The 19,162-nt window shown below is 37.2% G+C and overlaps 1 protein-coding gene across 1 annotated transcript in view; it reads left to right on the forward strand.

Moving 5' to 3' along the window:
• IQCH (IQ motif containing H) overlaps window positions 1-19,162 on the forward strand; it is a 71,271-nt gene that overhangs the window by 23,481 nt on the left and 28,628 nt on the right. The window contains exons 11-14 of the mRNA XM_054837291.1: window positions 3,317-3,400; window positions 5,741-5,916; window positions 10,208-10,480; window positions 12,407-12,598. Of these exons, the coding sequence (XP_054693266.1) occupies window positions 3,317-3,400; window positions 5,741-5,916; window positions 10,208-10,480; window positions 12,407-12,598 (725 nt within the window). The remainder of the gene's footprint in view (window positions 1-3,316; window positions 3,401-5,740; window positions 5,917-10,207; window positions 10,481-12,406; window positions 12,599-19,162) is intronic.

Genomic DNA, 19,162 nt, shown 5'->3' on the forward strand with positions numbered 1-19,162 from the left:
CTAAAATTGACCAAACTTGGTTTTCTATAATTTTAAGAACAGATTAAAATTTGAAAAGATGAAAACGTAAAGTCTGTAAACTAAAAACCTTTAAAATGTAAGAATAGAAATAATTTTAAATATTTAATTATTCTGCTCCTAAACATTTGACATTTTAAAAAAAACTTGTAAATTTTTGGGCCCATTACTGCAACACTTCCAGCTAGTAACATTGTGTACTTTGTTCTCATGTCTTTTCCTATTATGCTTTTGATCTGCCATGTCTTGTAATATTTGTTTTGAAAAAGAACTGGTAAATACCCTGAAATCTTTTGCCTTCCTTTCTGTAGCCTTATGGAATGTTACAGGTAAGAAATCTGTTTGAGTAGACTTCTAGGAAGCTGGACAATTTAAGTAACATTTGTTTCAGTCTGAGGACTAAATATGCAAAATGACAGCTGATTTCAGCAGGATTTTTTTTTTTTTTAAGGCCTGAGTCTGGGTAATCATAAAAATGTGTCTGAATTACAAGAACTGGGACCGAGCAGATAAGCACCAAGACACAGAAGTTTGGCGATACGCTGTTAGTGGTTTCTCTGTTCAGTTTTGTAAATCAAAAACAGAGCCTGAAATTCTCTACTCGCGCTTCCTTGACTTCAGCATTTAGGGCAAATCAGAGTCTGATTTTTCTTCCCATGCAAGTGGAATTCCAATAAATGGAGATAGAGTCATAACTGTGAATTTCTCAGCAGTCTTCATTTTCACAACAGTTTCAGATTCATGTCAGGTTTCTGGAAATAATCCAGGAAAAGGGATGGTGAAGGGCTTAAATTATACTGCTGTGAGGAACAAATGTTTCCATTTATTTCACCAAAACAAAAACTTTGGATTCCTAGTATAGCTAAAAAAAAAGAAAGTAGATTCCATTGTTTCAAGATTGTTTAGCATTTTTCTTTCTACCTAGATAGTTATATTTACAATAAATAAAATTTGTCACCTTATAAAACCTACTGTATAGTTATCAAAGCTTCCTCTTGTGTGATACATGAATCCTTTTTAAAAGTAGTTTCAGTTGAACAGGAGGTGTGCAAGTACAGTGGGAAAAGGTAGGTGTTATTTATTAGACTTGTCCCAAGCCCTGGGATGCACAAGGTGGCTGAATCCTAGATAGCTCCTTTTCCTCCTTCCCTTCAGACATCACCCTGTGGTTACTTAAACTGCCATATCATGTCCCTCCCACTCTGTCCTCCTACTTTTTTTTTTTTTTTCCCAAAGGCAAGTTGGAAAAGGGTTGTGGATTCTTTGTTGAGAGAAGGCACTTTGAGAGGAGCAAAATTTATGAAGGAAATGGCCGTTAAAGGGCATTAGGTCATGGCTGAGGTTGAAAGGGGAGGTGAAAGCAGGCCCTGTACCATTAATTCATACACCCCTTATTTTAGTACTAGTATAACTCTGGAAAATGCACATTTATCTGAAATGTTTCATGTGTTTGAGACCAAATGCTGTAGTGCAAAATGTTAGTGATACATAAACCAGCTAGACATAACAAACCAGAAATGATGTCACAGGTTATAGTTGTACTGGAACGTGTAGACTGTGATTACAGTATATGTAATTCATCTGGTTTGAATTTTGTTTAAACTGCAAGGAAAGGAATATTAAGCCTCTGCCTTTAATAAGCATTGTCAGGTGACCAGCCATGTAAGCGCAGAGCGTTCAGAATATATCAGGTGTGAGGATTAATGTGGTTCATAATGTCCACTGGAAGGTGAATGATTCACAAGGAGTGAATATTCCTCTCATTAAATCTAATGGGGTCATGTCAATGGGAGCTAATATATTGTGAATTAATATGTTTTATTAACATATCTAAGAAAAGTACATGTGGTAGTTGGTATAATGCTATAGAGTTTCTGCAGAACCGCAGCCACATGCAAGTTTTAACATTTGTTCAATTGCTACTTTAACTATTATTCCTTTTAAATAATTACTGATTTTCCAAGTGATATTTGCATGTTATTTTTCTGCCCAGATTTAGTTCTAATAAACAAATGTGTTCTCAAGAGGACAGTTTAGTGCAGGGAAATCAGTTACTTTCTACATGTGAAATTTAAATGTTTTGATATTGTTAGGCAGCGCTGTTAGTGGCTTAAAATTGGTCCCCACCTAAGAGAACAAAATGAAGACTTGAGACTAAAGTTTCAGTAATCAGAGTAAGCTTTTTCAAATTACTGTAGCTTAATATTAGAGTGGCAAAAAAAATCAGTAGCTTTTACATTGATGTAGTTCTGCAGGTGCCTGGTACCATTGTGCTGACTACAATATGTAAGTTTTACAAGAAATTACTAAAAATGAAACTGATTATTTCCATTGCTCTGTACTTTATTGTGTTCTGCTCTCCTGTGTGCAAAGTGTCATTGCCACAGCACCTTCGAATGCTGATTACTTATAATAATTGTCCTTGTAATTTGCCTGTAAGATCCACTCTTACTATCTTCCGAAATGAAAGCACTGAAATACTGAGCAGATTGTAGTCAAACTAAGTTTTTCATAAGTTTCAGATTATTTGTCATGTGCATATATATGGAAATGTTGTAAGGCTCTTGCTACTGGACCGGTCAGGATTTTGTGTCAAACACTGAATGTTAGGCTGAATTTTTGTATGGATTTAATCCCAGCTATTGCAACTAGCAACATGCATTGTGTGGTTGTGTGTGTTTGTATATACACACTGATTAATTTAGAATTAACTGAATTTAAAAAATTACAGGATTAGAGATTCTAGCTAGAGTGGCCGTGTCATTTACTGCAGGCTTTTTGAATGTGAGCATGCAATCGGTTGCCAGTCTGACCTCCAAATATCTAATCCAAGCTCAGGCAGGCTGCCACTCGTTCATCCTCTGCAACAAAGTGATCAGGTATCACTGAGACATCTCCTTAATGAAGTGATTTTGTTGGCTTTTATCTGTGTGAAGGACAAAATATACCAGGATTCTTGCTTAATGATGGTGTCAATTTTTGCAGTGTTTAAAAAAAAAAATCCAGCAACATAGAAGACTCAAACAAAATACTCATCCGACATGTTTAAATTATAAAGCTCGGTAGGTCTCTAATGTTTAGGTCTGTATTTAAAATCTCATGCCATAAAAATATGATGTTACATCAGTTCACTAATAGAAGTAAATTCATAAGATGATGTGATCAGTGCTCTACCACATTTGGGATTTGAATTACTTTTATTACAGCTTTTTTTTTTTATTCAAAAATCTGATTTCTTTCAAATCCATAGCAGGGATTTTCTGAATACAGCTGGGGGGGGCCTTTGCTTGTTTTCCAGGATATTCCCAATGCATCCGTGAGCATATTCCTGATCTTGCTCTCCAACAGAATATGCAGATGGGAAGGCTGTGTGACATACTGGGTATGTTATGAGCTGTTGGCTGCCTATTTTTTCATCGTTATTTGCCCATAGTTGTGAGTAATAGAGAATGACCGATGAGGACTTCTTTTTCAGTCTAAATGTTAAATATAGAGAACATATAAGCTCAGAAGTAATTTATTTGCTATGGCCTTTGCTCCTGTCCATGTTATTCATAAGAACAACATGCTGATTCTTTCCGACTCCGTGCTAAGGTAAAGCAGCCTCATCCTGTGGCATGCTGAGCACCACAAACGATCAGCAGTGTTTAGTGTTCTACAAAATTAGGTAGCTAATTCTATTCGTGTTCATTCAGGCTCATATGGAGAGAAAGATGTGCTAGAAAAGAGCAAGCCCTTATTTAATCCAATTTTTTTTTAAATTAGCAAATGAGGCAAAAGACATACATTGAAAAGTTTGTCCATAAATGACAGTCCTCTTTTAAGCAAAGCAGTGAGGAATATTATTTGTCAATGACCAACTTCATTGGCTCCCTGGAATGACATACTTTACATGATTCATGTATATTTCAGTATCATTATTATTTTATAAATGCCATTTACTAAGTTTGTAACAAAAATATATTAGATCCAGAAATTTACAGTTGCCTAAAATAATAATGTAATTGCCTTTATATATAATCTTGGCACTAATATTGTTTTTCCACAGTACAGTCTTGTTTTCTTCATTTTTTTAACATAGTTTTTTTATCTCTAAAATGATAGTTAGAAACTTAAAGGGACAACGTCAACACATTATACAGGCATTTTTTATCAATTTAAAATCCGTGAACATGAAAATTGGTTCTACTGCAAAATGTAACACAGCCCATGAGTAAGACACAAACTAGTTAAATATTAACTAAATTTTTAACTAGATCAGAAGCTTCACCTGTGCCTGGCAGAAGAGCATTGATATTTACCACATTGGTTTTCTTTTTCTTTAGAATACCAGACGATTTCCTTGCTCGTTGTGACCTCCTATTAGCTACTCTGTCTCTAGAACCTCACCATGTCCAAAACAGACTTGTGTATCTCTTCAAAGGGCAGTGCTAGGAGTAGTAAAATGTGTTGCAGCATTTTATTCAACAAATTCACTTGAGCTTGTCAATTTTTGACAGTGCAGTCCATTCAGCATTACAGCTGATGTTGGCGAGTAGTCTTTTTGTACTTTAGCTGGTAAATTTTCAGGCTCATTTTGTAAGTCTGAGTAAATGCCTAAAAGCTATAGAGTATTGACTAACAGTTCTAATGAACTGTTCTTTTAATTATTTTAAAAACTTAGATGGTAATGAGCTGTATTATATAAAGGCTCTGTCGGGGCTTCAGATACAGGGCTGATTGTTGGATGTTGTACTACTAAAATGCTTCAGTTGAGTTTCTGGCCTTATATGTTTATTGTGGGTTGTTTGCAAAGCATATGGGTGGGATATCTTACTCCTTTGTAACGTTAGGCTCAGGGTTCCCTTAGTCCACTGCTTGCTTTGCTTCTGATTCATTCCTTTGTAATAGCAGTTGTCCCTGGCACTTTCAGAGCTCTTGTTCCTGTGCCCAGTAACGACAATGAAAGACTTCCTACTGATTTCAGCAGGAGTTGGATCAAAATCTAGGAGTGCTTTTTGGCAGTATATTCTATTAATGTTGCAAGGCCCATTAATTCATTAGGTTACCTATTAACATTAATATTTTAGAAGAGCAGAGTAGTTAACATTTTCCAAATTTTCCATGTATTAAAGACTTCCCCTTTCTCACCTCAAAGTGTTTGTGTATACACTGTCTTTCAGCCCAAGTTGTTTCACATGCAGAAAAACAGATTTTCACACTGTGGTATTTAAGGAGCTAATCTGCACACTCACAGGCTCAGCAATAGTTATTAATGGTATCCTACCGTGAGCTTTTATGTGGACAGGACAAGAATAGGAACAGGCCGTGCCAAATCCAGGCAGCATATGAAATTCCAATTTTACCAGCTTTCTAAACTTAATAGCTCAGTTTTATAATTTACTGAAGTTAATGGGATATATTTTTAAAGCAGTGCGCAATTCCCATTGATGTTAATGTGAGTCGTGCATATAAATCCCCCTGCAATGCTTTCAAAATTCTGCCCCCAATATGTTCTGCAGATTGTATTCCGAAAACTAGCTATTTCTTTGGGTTGCTGACCTGTCTTCAGAGAAATGCTGAAGCACAGAAAAAGCAGTTAAACCACTAAGATTTGGGAATTACAGATCTCATTTTTATTTTCAGTGCTGTTTTAGGGAAGCTGTTAGCGAATGATCAGATTGCTGTTCTGAATGGAGTCTACCTTTCTCCCAGTAATGAATATTGTGCCCCTTTGTTTTAGATGCCAACGTGGACGTCATCTACATCTGCCCCCTTCATCTGAGTGAGGAGTTACTGCAGTATTACAATAAACTCCTGGGTCTGCAGGCAGCTGTTAGATCTGGGAACCCCGAGGACATGGGTGACCTGCAGGACAGGTTCAAAATTCTCACCCCTGAAGCTATAAACAGCTTCTCTGTGAGTTTGTCTTCTAATTACTACAGCTTGAGGGATGCAGTAAAATTAAATTGGAAATTTTATAACTTGTAACGCTCTGGTACACATCAGTGAAATATTATTGCAAGTTTAAGGCTTTACTGATTAGGCTACTAGTTAGAGCATTGGAAATAAATATCCCGGTTTAGCTTTATAGGCTTACTTGAGATAGTCCTATATTGGCTATTTGTAGACCACTGTCCCTTCTTACTATATGCTTGGGACTGGGAACTTGATAGATTTATATCTCTAAGCAAACCGTAGCAATAAACTATTCTTATTACTCAAACTTTATCTCCGGGTAGCCCAGCATTCAATCATTCATGTGTTTGCAGTGTTTCTTGCAATTAAATCCAATGCAGAACTTCTTAAAGAACAGAACTTTAAACCGCTCTAAGTTAGGTAATACAGAAATGTTATTAGTTCCAAACCTGTCAAGTCAGTTTTAAATCCACGTGCTAAGGCATGATCTAAAAAGAGACGTTAATGAAAGTACGCTACTACAGTGTTTCTGAAAATACTGCAGTGCAGTGAAGGCTCTTTACAGTGGAGACTAATTTTGTATTGTAAATACTAAGTCCACAGTGTCTTAGCCGAGATTTAATCTTTATGAAAGTTTGTGGTACGTTTATATCTCTAGGGTCCATGCTTGAAGCCCTGCTCCTGGTTTTGATATATATTAATAATCCTCTTCTAGTTATTTCATTGAACAAGTATTTGTTATACCATATATTGATTGAAACTGATGGCTTCAGAAGGTAAAGAAGCTTTTTGTATTTCATAAATGTCTTGGTTTTCAAACGTAGTTCTATAGCAGCATATTGCTCAGCAAAATGCTTGTGTATATGTATGAATCCTTTTCTGTTGAACTAGTCTGAAAACACGTACGTGAGAAAAGTGCTTAGCTCTTTTGCTGTATAGGGAGGAACCACTGGGTCACAGCTGCCTGATAGGTTTGCTGTAGTTAAAATGAATTCTGTAAATATGAATGTCTTCTGTTTTCTCTGAAGTTGGAGAAAAAGTATCAAGATAATATTGGTGTTTTTAGGAGTTGGCTTTTCTTTAGTATTGTCCTTTTGTCTGAATACTGGAAACCTACAAGAGTCATGGTTGCCTGTGCTGGGCCTTCACCTTGTAAAGTAAAATTATTGGGATGGTAAATCCTTGATAAATACCAGTGATACATTTTTTCTTTTTAAAATTGCACTTTGACAATTGTAGCTGTTTTTTCTCTGGATACTGGGTTATTTTTCCAGTACTTACTACCAAATATTGGAAGCTTTAAGAAGCCTTCTACATAAACCATGCTAAAAATATCATCTAAAACACATCATATTATGGATAAAAGATGTGCTGCTAAACACGGACAGGCTGTCCAGGAATGGAAAATGTCTTTCACGGACTATTTTGGTCATGGTGATTTGGCTGAAGTAGTTTTAATGTAAAAGCAGGTTGTTTTCAGGCATGTATTTCTTGTGCATAGCCTTCACTCTTCCAATTTCTATTGAAGTATTCCAAGCAAAGTTTCTTTTCCAGGTGAAGAGCAAATGGCTTTGTGAAAATTTATTATGCAGCTATGATTTACTGGGAAAAATTACCTGCTTTTGTAGGCAGGTAACCTTAGTCACAAGGGCTACATGGTTCTTTCGTGGCTACGGGTCACACTGCTAACCCAGGTGTGGAATGCTGAGAAGTGTATTAGTGCCAAGTGCCATCAGAAAGAACTGGCAATCACAGGATCATGATTTCTTGTGACACCAGGCTGAGGTATGCCCTTGGCTGTTCCATGTGTTCCACCTCTTTATATGCAAAATCCTCAAACTACCTTCTTCTCACTAAGCATGTGTTCTTTACCATCCATTAACTAATGTTTCCAAGAAATCTATCTTTTGCGCAGAGAAGAATCTGTACTCATAACTGATCCTAGTTATCCATCGGCTTCAGTGACCGTGGATTTAGCTGTCATTTTGTCTCTGTAAGGGTTAGAGCTTTATTGGTTCTTTTTAAGGATCTTTCTTCTGGGTTATTTAATAAAAAGTTTTTCTTGTGCCTAAGGTATCTAAATTTATTCCTAATACATGAAAATGTGGCTTGAAGGCCACCTTAGCAGGCTCCTTTGAGCAATTCTAGAAGCACAAATCAGCCTTGCCCAGTTTCCTGGCTATTTTGATGGAACTGGATGGAAGGAAAATCCGTGGAAAAGACACCCAGACACAGGTAGCCCTGTGCTCCGTGGCATCTGCAGAGGGGAGGCGGAGAGAGACTGTGAGAAAAGAGCGTCCATACACCATTGTCCTTAGGCACTTGGAAGTTATTAGAACGATCTCTTGTGAGTCAGTGCATCCAGGTGCAAAACCCTCTGACAAAGGGTTACACAATCCTGATTCTCAGCTAGCAGCATATCAAAACAGTGTAGTGGTAGCTTTGTTCATCGTTGTGGGGCTGATGCCAAGGTCAGCTTCTTTGATCTTGAGCAGTTAAAAAAAATTTTAAAAAATCAACAGGCTTGAGAACCAAGAACCAGCCTTTTGGTTAACTACTAATCGCTATTCTGTGTAGTGTCGTGCTGGAATTCTGAGGATTCCTCAGTTCTCCTGCTTTTACCCGCTTTCACTCGCGCTACTATATATCATGGCAGCTATACCACTCTCAAAGCAGGAATGAACTAGATTTTACAGCCTGTTTCCTGCACTCCTTAATTAACTGTAAAATCCATTATTGAGAGACACAAAGCAAATCTCGTCCCTACATCACCACTCGTGGCCCGAGGGAGCAAGTGACCGGGGCTGGAAATTGATCCTGTTCTCTACATGGCAGAACTCTGCCACGAGACCAACAGCCCAGGCCATCTCCCTGCTTTTATACCAGTGCTCAGGAGAAAGGAAACAAATGAATCAGAACATTAAGAGTCTCAGTTTTAAAACTGATGGAAGGAAAAAAGACTCCAGGAAACTTGTTTGTTGTTCTTTTTGCCCTTATACTTCTGCGACTCCATTTTTCCTACTAGAACTTTGAAGAGTATCTCATTTCTCTGACTTAGATCCTCAGTGTCCTTGCAGTGGGTCTGACTCTTTACAGAGAGGCTTAGGCACTTTTTGGAGCTGTTTGGTACGAGAAAGTACGGAGGAACTGACAAAAGGGATTCCTTTTGTCCACTTCCAGGGGCACCCCCATCTCCTTTTCCACCATTGTCCCCATGCAAGTAGTGGAATTGGGATTTATACTTCATCCCTGTGAAGGAGACTCCAGGACTTTGAAGGAAAATATTCTGGGTTCTCCAATGCTGGAAATCCTTAGCAAATCCAGTATTTATCCTGAAAAGGAATACTTTCCTGACTAGAGCCTAAATTAGATGAAATCTCAATGTGAAGATTTCCTTCTTGTTAGGATTATGATTTGTTTATTTATTGCAGTGGATGTCTCTTGTACTATTTATGCGTGATATCCACCCCTGTCAGTCTCAACCTCAGTACACCTCTGTACCTTTGGAAAGATAATTGGGTAATTTGCAGGCCATGCATAGGATATGTTGCAGAAAATATTTTTGAGGTTTCACCTACCATGACTAATATTCTTAGTTTAAATTTAGAGGTTATAGCATCTGGTGTGAGCAGCTTGTTCAGCAATAGAGCTTCTTTTTTAGAAGAAATGAAAAATTCCTTCCGAAAAGTCGAAACCCCTGTACTTTAAACAACAAAAAGATACTACCCTCTCTTTGAGTACTCTGTAGTTGCGTTTACAGTAGCTATCAGAACTACTGTGTAATGGAAATGTATATCCCTGGTAATTTAATGTGATCAGTGAAAGCTTTTGTAAATCAAAGTGGTTTATTCTCAGGGAATCGCTTAAAATACTGCTGAACTGTATGGTGAAATACATTCTCTGCTATAGGGGTTTTTCTTCATTTTTGTATTGATTTTTAGGAGCTTTAGAGTTAAACCATGCCAGAAGTGTTGCTGAGATGAATCACTATTATCCAAAGGCCACCAGCCTCTCTGCCGACTGACAGAAGGATAATTCCGCATGGATCAAATAAATACAGATGTGTAGTAATTAGTTCTATTCCCAGTGAGCCCATTTCCAACACACTAAAGATGTGCACGATTATGGAGCCTCACCCCAACAGCTTTTATCAATTTAAACTGCTAAGCTACAGGATAGGTCATAACCCAGCCTGCTATTAATAATGTATTTATTGTGTGCAACATTATAAATTAGGTTCATGGAATAGAAAAGAACACCTTTTAACAAGAATAATGTTATTTTTATACAGCAGCATCACATGTGCCTAGCCACTCAGCTGAAGTACAGTCCCAAGACAATCAAAAGAATAAAAATTCTTATCCAGAGCAGAGATGCCTACATTATTGGAGGGGTTCCCCACAAAGATGATTTAGCAGTGGCTGACATGCTAAATGTGCCTATATTAGGCTCGGTGCCAGAAGTGGCTCATCTCTATAGTACCAAGTCTGGAAGTAAACGAATTTTTGTCAGTGCTTGTGTGCCAACCCCTCCTGGAGAAGCTGACATCTGCAACAAGGACCAGGTAAGCAGGATGAGCTCTGGGATGTGTCAACATGCAGATGCCTGTTTTCACCTGATAGGATGCAAACTTTGTACGATTGCAATGACTGTATTGATTCGACCCTAACTGGGTTTGATTAAATCATGTATGAGGTGGTCTTCTTTTTGGCTCTATCTGACCAATTAAATGCAATTTGTGTCCAAGTCAGGGAGTAATACAATTGTTCTGGTATTCTTTGTGTTCTTTCTTGAGAATATATAAGGGTGTTTGGTCCAGTTATTTCAAACAGTTTGTGTTGCTGCTCCGTGGATGAAGTCATGGCCTCAATGATATCAATAGGAGTTTTACCAGTGTCTGAAAATAGAACAGGGATTTCTGGGAAAATAAAGTATTTGATGAAGGGAAAATTTCTTCCTCTTAGGAAGTCAGCTGATTGAAATTGAGATTCACTGAGAATACGTGCAACTGGAGTCTTACCTTGTACCTGGCTTATCGTTGCCAAATTCACCTATTGTGTTAGCCTGACCGGTGAGAAAAGAACAAAATATTACTAAACTAAAATTACAAGGCACGAGAATTTTCTGTACTGTGTTCAGTTTACATGTGTTTATTTTGCATCCAGTGCCTCAGTATTTCATTCTATAAGCTGATTTTGCAATTTGCAATATGTCTAAGTATGATCCATACTGATTTTTAAAAAAAATATTTTTATGGTGGTGCTACATCTCATACAGGAAACCAATCAGTGCTATGGTTTGTAGGTATTCCTACTTAGAGAGGCTTTTCACATTGCTTTGCTTTTTATTAATCACCTTTAACACTGAAAACAATCTAAGCCACACAAATACATTGCAACTTCTATAGTAGATGAAATAACTATATGATCAATGATCTGAAAAACAAGTGTTTGATTTATTGTTAAATAATTTATGTGAATCTAATAATTTTGATTCATGCTACAGTGTTATGGAAGTTCTACTTGTGGTGTTTGCTTGTATGAAATATTGACGTTTTAGGTTAAATAATCAAAGCAAGGTGACGCTATGTTAAAGCACAACTCAATTTTCACTTAAAGATAGCACATAATTCTTTATGATTGGTACAGTCCTTACAATATTATTGATCCTTTTCATTACTGTAGGGGAGTCATCAAGAAAAACACATTTACACGATTCTCAAAAGCCACGAATAATAGCATCTGGAACACACATGTAATTGTATTTTAGGTCAACCATAAAAAAAAATAAAGTCCCCAAAATTACAACGTAAAAGTGTAGAAGGCTCTACCCAATGCAACAAGATCTGATAATGCTTTTACCAGGTTCAAAGGCATTTGCAGATTCTAAGAAGCTAATTGCATACTACACCAGCTGGGCAAAAGGCATTTTAAAGCCATTTAAATCTGTGTACATACACAAATAAATAATTAGCATTTTTATAAAGCCTGCCTGGTAACTTCTTCATACATTTATAACCATATAATATACTCTCCAGTAGGAAAATTTCACAGATGTTTGGCTGGTGTTAGAATCTGGCACAATTATTTCTCAGATTTTGCAAATAGTGTAGTCCATCCCATGTTATTCCCTGTCACAAACATTTATTGAGCTGTACTGATTATCCAAAATCTAAGATCCTAATTGGACAGGCAAATTCCTCTCTGCAGAACACAGCTCCATTGACCACCCAAAGCGCTCTGTTGCTGTTTGGAGTCTGCCCAAGTAGACTCAAGTACAGGATGAAGACCATAGATTCTTCATCAAAAAATGTTCAGGGTTGGTTTTGCTAAGTATCCAAGATAACCATAACAACACACGCATCTCTAAGAAACAGAAACCGTAGTTAGAAAGTAAAGCGCAAGTCCAAGTCTTTGAGAACTGGAGGTCTAAATCAAGGAACAATTTAATATTGTCATGGCACAAAATATTTCCTGTCATTGCTCCACAGATGATTAGTGTTCTCAGCCAGCTGATCGTTGACAATATGGAAGTGTGGCGCTGGTTGTTTAAAGTGAATGATGAATCTGGAGGAAACGGCACTGCCTACTGTGACATTATCTCGCATTTGAAATGCTACCACTGGGTTCAAAAGGAACGTCGGAGATACAGCCCTGAGATATGGAGTAAGAAGTGGGCACATGTAAGTAACAGTAAGTAACAAAGAAGCAGGGCGTCTTGTTTGTTGTCGTGGCTTCCTAACAGTCCACTGGGGTTCTTCCTCACAGTAAATCTTTTCTCCAAGCTTTCATTTGAAGACTTTGGTAAGAGTTTATATTACAGAGTCCAGACTGCCTTGTACAAAGTAATGGATAACAGTATTTCAAATAGTTAAATATTCCAAAATATAAATGGATGTCTGGCATCCAATGGGAGAATAAGTTGGGTGTCATAGCACTTTGTTCATATGCAATAATGTGCAAATTTTACACAGCGGTTTTATCCAAAGTGAGGACATGTATAAATGAAACTATATAGGTGGTGTAGACCCTTACATCTACATAGAAACTCGGAATTATTGGAACAAAGTGTTGGACTAATATAGTTGAACAATACTAGTTCATTTGAAGCCACATACAAACTCATTACTTATTAATCTACTTTTCTAAGGATTATTTTTCCTGTTCCCTAATGACTTTTAAACCTGTGAGCTATTTTCAGCTATTTAAGACAGAACACTTGAGGTCTCGGAGATCATTAGACTTCTGCATGTTTCATTACAGTGGGTGTTTAGGTAAGGAGAGTCATCTGAAGGAAATAGTGTAGCATGGACTCATGCACTAGTAGATTCCTAAGAATCCACATGATTGAGAGAGGCTGTAAGATGATACATTTCAATGGCAGAAAAATCCGTATGAAACTAGACTTCATTAGTTCTGGCATTCAGAGAACTATTTGTAGTTTAAATATTCATTGGTATTTAAATGTGTTAATTTCAATAAGCATTTGATATTTCTGTATATTGTGCCAAATTCATTCCTAATGTAATGGTTTTAAAGCCAGAAGGAATGTATCCAGAAAGACTTGTTTAATTTACATAAACTACTCATTATAGCTCTTTGGATTTTTTTTAATTCAATCAAAACTGTTTTGAAATTTTTGTTTGATTGAATTATATTGTATATTAAAATTTCAAATTGTGCTGATTACAGTTCCGTTGCATTTGACAACTACAAAATAATTCCATGTTCTAAAATAGAGCTTATATAAAGCTGATGGGCTGATTTCTCCGATCTGCTAAAGATCCCTCACTCTGCACAAGTCAAGCAGTGTAAAGTAGCGGACTTTGCCAGTGGAAGCATTGTCTGGCCACTGAGCTCTCTGGGGACACATTACAGAATATATCCAGATCCAGGTCCCACCACCTCAGTCAGTGGGGCAGAAGACATGATTCACAAATTCTAGTTCTTTGCCGGTATAAATTCCCTATGGAAGTGGTAGTACCCAGTGTTAGTATTAGCGTTTCTGTGCCTTTTTAATTCTTTTGTGGCTCAGTGACACATAGTGATAACTGGCTTGCTTTGGTTTCCCTTTTATACTGCATTTATGTTGAGCTTTGATGCAACCAGGAGTCAATCCGTTAGAAGCCCTTAAATGCAAACGTGTTGGAAGTTGGAAAATATATATGGAATAACGTAGTTGATCTAATTTCCCAGAGTCAGCAGGAAAGCTTCCCTAAATCCAGAGCAGTATCGAAGTGGGCTTTGGCAAAGTGTGAAACTTGCCACCGTTTTGAACGGCTCGTTTGAATATGTGTGTGCAAATTTTTCTGCCTTCTGAGTTTAGCCCTCTTTTGTAGAACAGGAGACCTTCTTTGTATATAATGAATTGCAGTCTCCACCGAGTAGTACCATTGAGAGCAGAGGATTAAAATCATCCTTTGTTAAGGAATACCATTGTAATGATACACATTTAAACATCAAAGCATTAGTTTATGAGCACAGGCATGCTTTAATGTCCTATTACAGTATGTAGACCTGTTTCTTTTGATAATGAAGACATTGTGTCATCGGCATAGGCTGCCACATACAAAACGTATGCTGGCAGGTTATTAAAAAATTCAGCTTCTTGATGAAAGACTATCCTGCAGGCTAAGAGTACAGTGAAAAGAGTCTTCATTCTGGTAGAATTATTAGAAATGAGAATATGACTGTAAGCACTAAATTATGTTAATACTTACAAATAGCATCATTTGCATAGCAGTTTAAGACACGATACCCAGATTTTCCTCATTGGTATGTAGTAGGCAACAGATTAAAAATAATGCCGTTTGTGAGTTTGAACTGTGTAAAAATCTGTTCCGTCTAAAAATGAGACTGATTTTAGATTCCTCATTTCAAACACAACATTGGGCAAACAAAAATGCAGGACAGGATTATCGATGTTTTTTACCTTGTTAACTTAATGCAGCATCTGAGTTATCTGAACAATTATTTTGCTACTGCATAAAGGGTTGAATTCACAAACTATGCCGAATGTCTACGACCTTCATCCCACTGTGCGCTGCTGAAGTCTGTCAGAATATAACAAATTTCATCCTGAGGCCCAGATTCTAATGATATTCAGTATCAAGAGAACTGCTGCCGCCACAAGTGCACATTTGGCAATCGTGAGGCCGTTTGTGGAGACGTTCTCCCGTGTGAAAAAGAATATCAGGATCTGGCCCCAGTTATGTGCAAAAGGATCAGTAAGTACTGAGACACCATAGCAGTTCAATTGTATCTTACAATGTGAATGACTGTTGTAGGGAGCAAATAAATTCACAGATTTTTAACTGTTTAATGTATCCATGTAAGGCATGTGTGCTGTGGGAAATGCTCTTGTGCCCTTCTATCATGATTTTCCAACCTATTTTCTGTACCGATTCAGTCCGTGCATAGCAAAAAAATGTGATTCTGCTCCTTACTGGAGTAAGTGAAAAAACAATAGGACAATTGCATGAGGGCCTGTCTGGAATATCTAGAGGAAAATAACCATAATATGTATTAATATATGGCATTCCAAAGTAATGCTAAGAAGCTGAGTATCTCACTCCTGTTGAAAGTCAGCAGTTCAGGTTTTGGAAAATCTCACCTATACTTATATGGACCCTTGCTGGGACGCGGTAGAAATTCATGGAAAACCATTAACTATTATCGCTGACACAGTCTCAGGCTTAGAGGGATTCTGAGCTGAAAATTGTTGGAGGCTGGGAGAGTATCTGGGGAACGGATATGCTTGTTCTGTTTTCATACTTTCCTGAGAAGTCGCTTGACAGGATTCAGGGCTAGGCAGACCTTACACAGCCGTACTTTCGTGACCTTGAAGAAAGAGGCTCAGATGCCCACTCAGAATTCAAGCTGAAGATTGACAGAAAAGTGGTCTACAAAGTATATTTTGTGCCTTTTGTTTGGTTTTTGAGCAGACTCCAGGCTGTCAAATCTGCAGTGCCTCCTGGGCTCCATCTCCAAATCTTGGGACTCAATCTGCTGCCGCAAACTTTCCGAACACTTGGGGTCCTCTTCCCTTTTAGAGGAAAGATAACATCACGTTCCTGTTAGTGCCGCCTTTTTCCTTCTTTTAACAGTCCCCCTTTTACATAAAATAATACAGGACTACGCAGAGATCCCATCCTCTTGTATAACTATAGACCTCTAAATAGTATCTAAATCACTAGATTAAATTACTAGTCAAATTAATTTTACAATTATCTTTTATTACACTGCGACTCTTAATTAACCACCATGACCAGCAACATGATATGAGTTTACCTAGCAGCAATCCTAAAGATAGTGAAGATCAGACTGAAGACAAAAAAAGGGGTAAGTGTGGGGATAAAAAAGAAAAGAGCTGAAAATACAAGAATAGAACAAGACACAGAAAAACAAGCAACAAATATTCTCTCAATAAGCCATTATAATTGGCCATAGCTACACAACCATTTCAAAACTCTCCATTAAATATCCGTTGTAGAAGAAAAAAGCTATTTAATGCGCTTGGGCAACCTACTGTTTTAAATGTTAGAGTGTTTGAATCTTACTGCCTCCACTTGTGTCACTATATTTTGTCATGGTTTCTTTTCCTTATAGACTTTATCCTGTTTAATTCAGTAAAATGTGTAAGAGGAAATCAAAATCTTTTCAAAAGGTGACAAATCCGGAAAATGCAACTTTTGGTCTGAGTTGCATAAAGCAATATTCAGACACTGGTTGCTATTGGAAAATTACAGTTTCAAAGGCCAAGATAAAATGATGCAAAATGCTGACTGTTCCTTTGAATTAAAAATGTTTTGGTCAACTATCAAAAGTCCTGTAGTAAGTAATAGATAACCTTTGTGATTATCTGAAAATCGGGAACAGTGGTGAGATTTTTGACTGGTTGAGTGAATTGCATTCACTCTAAGAAACCAGAAGCTTACATCCCACATCTTGTTTCCTTACTGAAGTGAGGAATTCGGAGTATATTCATGTTTATAAACAGGTCAAAAAAAAAACCAACCATCATACTGCCGAAGCTGTAATTTTAGAAACACGGCATTGCCCACACATTGCCGTTCCTGATGTCTGTGAACACAGAATAGCTTCTCAATGCTCCTTTTCCCCTTTCTGCTCCCCATTCTCATTTTCACCGCTCTGATCACCTTTCGTAACACCACCAGCTTTGTTCTAGGGCAACGCTACACATATTACTGAAACTGGAATAAATTGCAAGCAATCGAATCAGTCTTAGCATGACACCTAAAGTCTACCAAGGGGGTTCTTAAGCAAGTAGGATTTGCTGCTGCTGTTACCGTACACATGCAATTGCAGGCGTGGTATTTTTTTTCAGCCTGAAGAGGGCCAGAAACTCGTTGACAGATACACCGAAGATGCATTTACAGCATTTTGATGGGCTTTTAAAATTTCTTCTAGCTGATATGATGTTTAATAGGAAAAGAGAAAAGAGCCCAAAGACTTAAGAAAGAAATTGATTACCGATAAAGCAATACAGCTGCAGGTTGTTTCGTAGTACAGGGAGTGCTCTGTCAGCAATATATCCTAAATACTTTAAATATTCACTGTACTTGCAAACAGTTCGTAGCGCTCTTATTCAGTTTATTAATATATCTGTGCATCAGCCATGGTGATGTTTCAGGTGATTCTCAAATCTTAAGTAAAATAAAGCGTGATAATTGCATCCCTTGGTTAAATTAAAGCCATGATATCCATTCCTAAGACTTGCAATCATCAGATATGCAAGCTGTTGGTTTGTATGTCCTATTGATTTAATATGCTTCTAATCAGTACATAAAGCTATAGGCCTGCAGTGTTAATTTTTCATATGCTTACAAAGTACCCTTTGATTTTCTGTCACGCGTTAATTACAGCGTTTTGCCATTAAATAGGAAGCTTTGTGTAAACTAATTACTAGGTAATCATTGTCTACCGCAAGCGTGCTGTTTGTACCTTTTATTTTATTCTAGAAATGCACAGATCTCGCAGTCTGGAACCACTATACCTTCCAGCCATTAGCTCTCACTAATTCATAGCATTATTGTGTTAAGATTGTAGGAGTTGTAATTGTTGTGGTATCAGTGCTGTTAATTACCGGAGTAAACAGTTGAAATGGTGCCAAGGTCTATTGTACAAGGCAGAGGAAAGGAGGTTTAAATGTTACTTCCACCATCTGGGGACTGGAGTAGAGGCAAATGCTAGAAAACAGCAGTGAGGCAATATCAGAACTTCAGCTCCAGGGTTTTAGGCCATATGGATCCAGAATATTTTGAATCAATTGAATTTAAGTGCCAGTTTGTAGCAATAACAGTGTGGAAGGAGAGGATAAAGCAAGAGCAGTAAAGAAATCTGAAATCCGTTAATGTTATCACATCCAATAAAACGCCTGCTTGGATTATTTTAAAAATGTTTATTTTGCTAAAATCCAAAAAGTAACGCATAGGCAACTCTAAGAATAAAAGAAGTTTAACTGCGTGTTGTTTGTGAAATGCAATGCGGGTTTCATCTGACAATTCTCTCAGCGTTACTGCTCAGCAATTTAGATAAAATTCCAGGGAAGTGACTGTGGATTATCTATATGTCGTCTTTTTTCGTTTTGAAATCACGGGTTTGGAATTCATTAGAATCCTTTCTTTAAAGATAAAAGCCAGAAAGGAGGGCAAGTGAACAAAAGTGAACAAAATGTACAGAGACGGAAAGAGAGAAAAATAAATTAATTAGGAATATAATATTAATCTGAGGACATCTCAATTGTTTGTGTGTTTGCACAGATCTAATTAAAATACAGAAAAGACGGACTCAAATATTACTTATCTCATTTTGTAATGAGGATTAACATCCCAATGTCCTGAACTTACAAATGTTGCATTTGAAATAAATGTAGATTTTTTTTTTTTTAAAAGAGAAATTTTTGAAGATCATGACAATTATGCTACATTTTCTTCGCTCTCACAGTAGATGTGGGGAACCTTGAAAAACAAAGGCTGCAACCTCACAAGAGACGTGCTTTTATGCATAAAATAGTAATGCACATACAGGTTTTTTTTTTATTAAAAAAGCAAACTGTTTTATTAAATTGTCCTAATTTCACATGAACATGCTGTGCATAAACATGCAGAATTATTTGACGAGCTCACAGAGCTTCTGAGATCCTCTTTCTGTCTGATTTTTGGCAGCGCAGGCTGTAGTGATTTTATATTTGATTTCCCCGCATATATTGTTTTCCGAGATGACAT

The sequence above is a fragment of the Grus americana genome, chromosome 10, assembly GCF_028858705.1.
Source record: "Grus americana isolate bGruAme1 chromosome 10, bGruAme1.mat, whole genome shotgun sequence".
NCBI lineage: Eukaryota > Metazoa > Chordata > Aves > Gruiformes > Gruidae > Grus > Grus americana.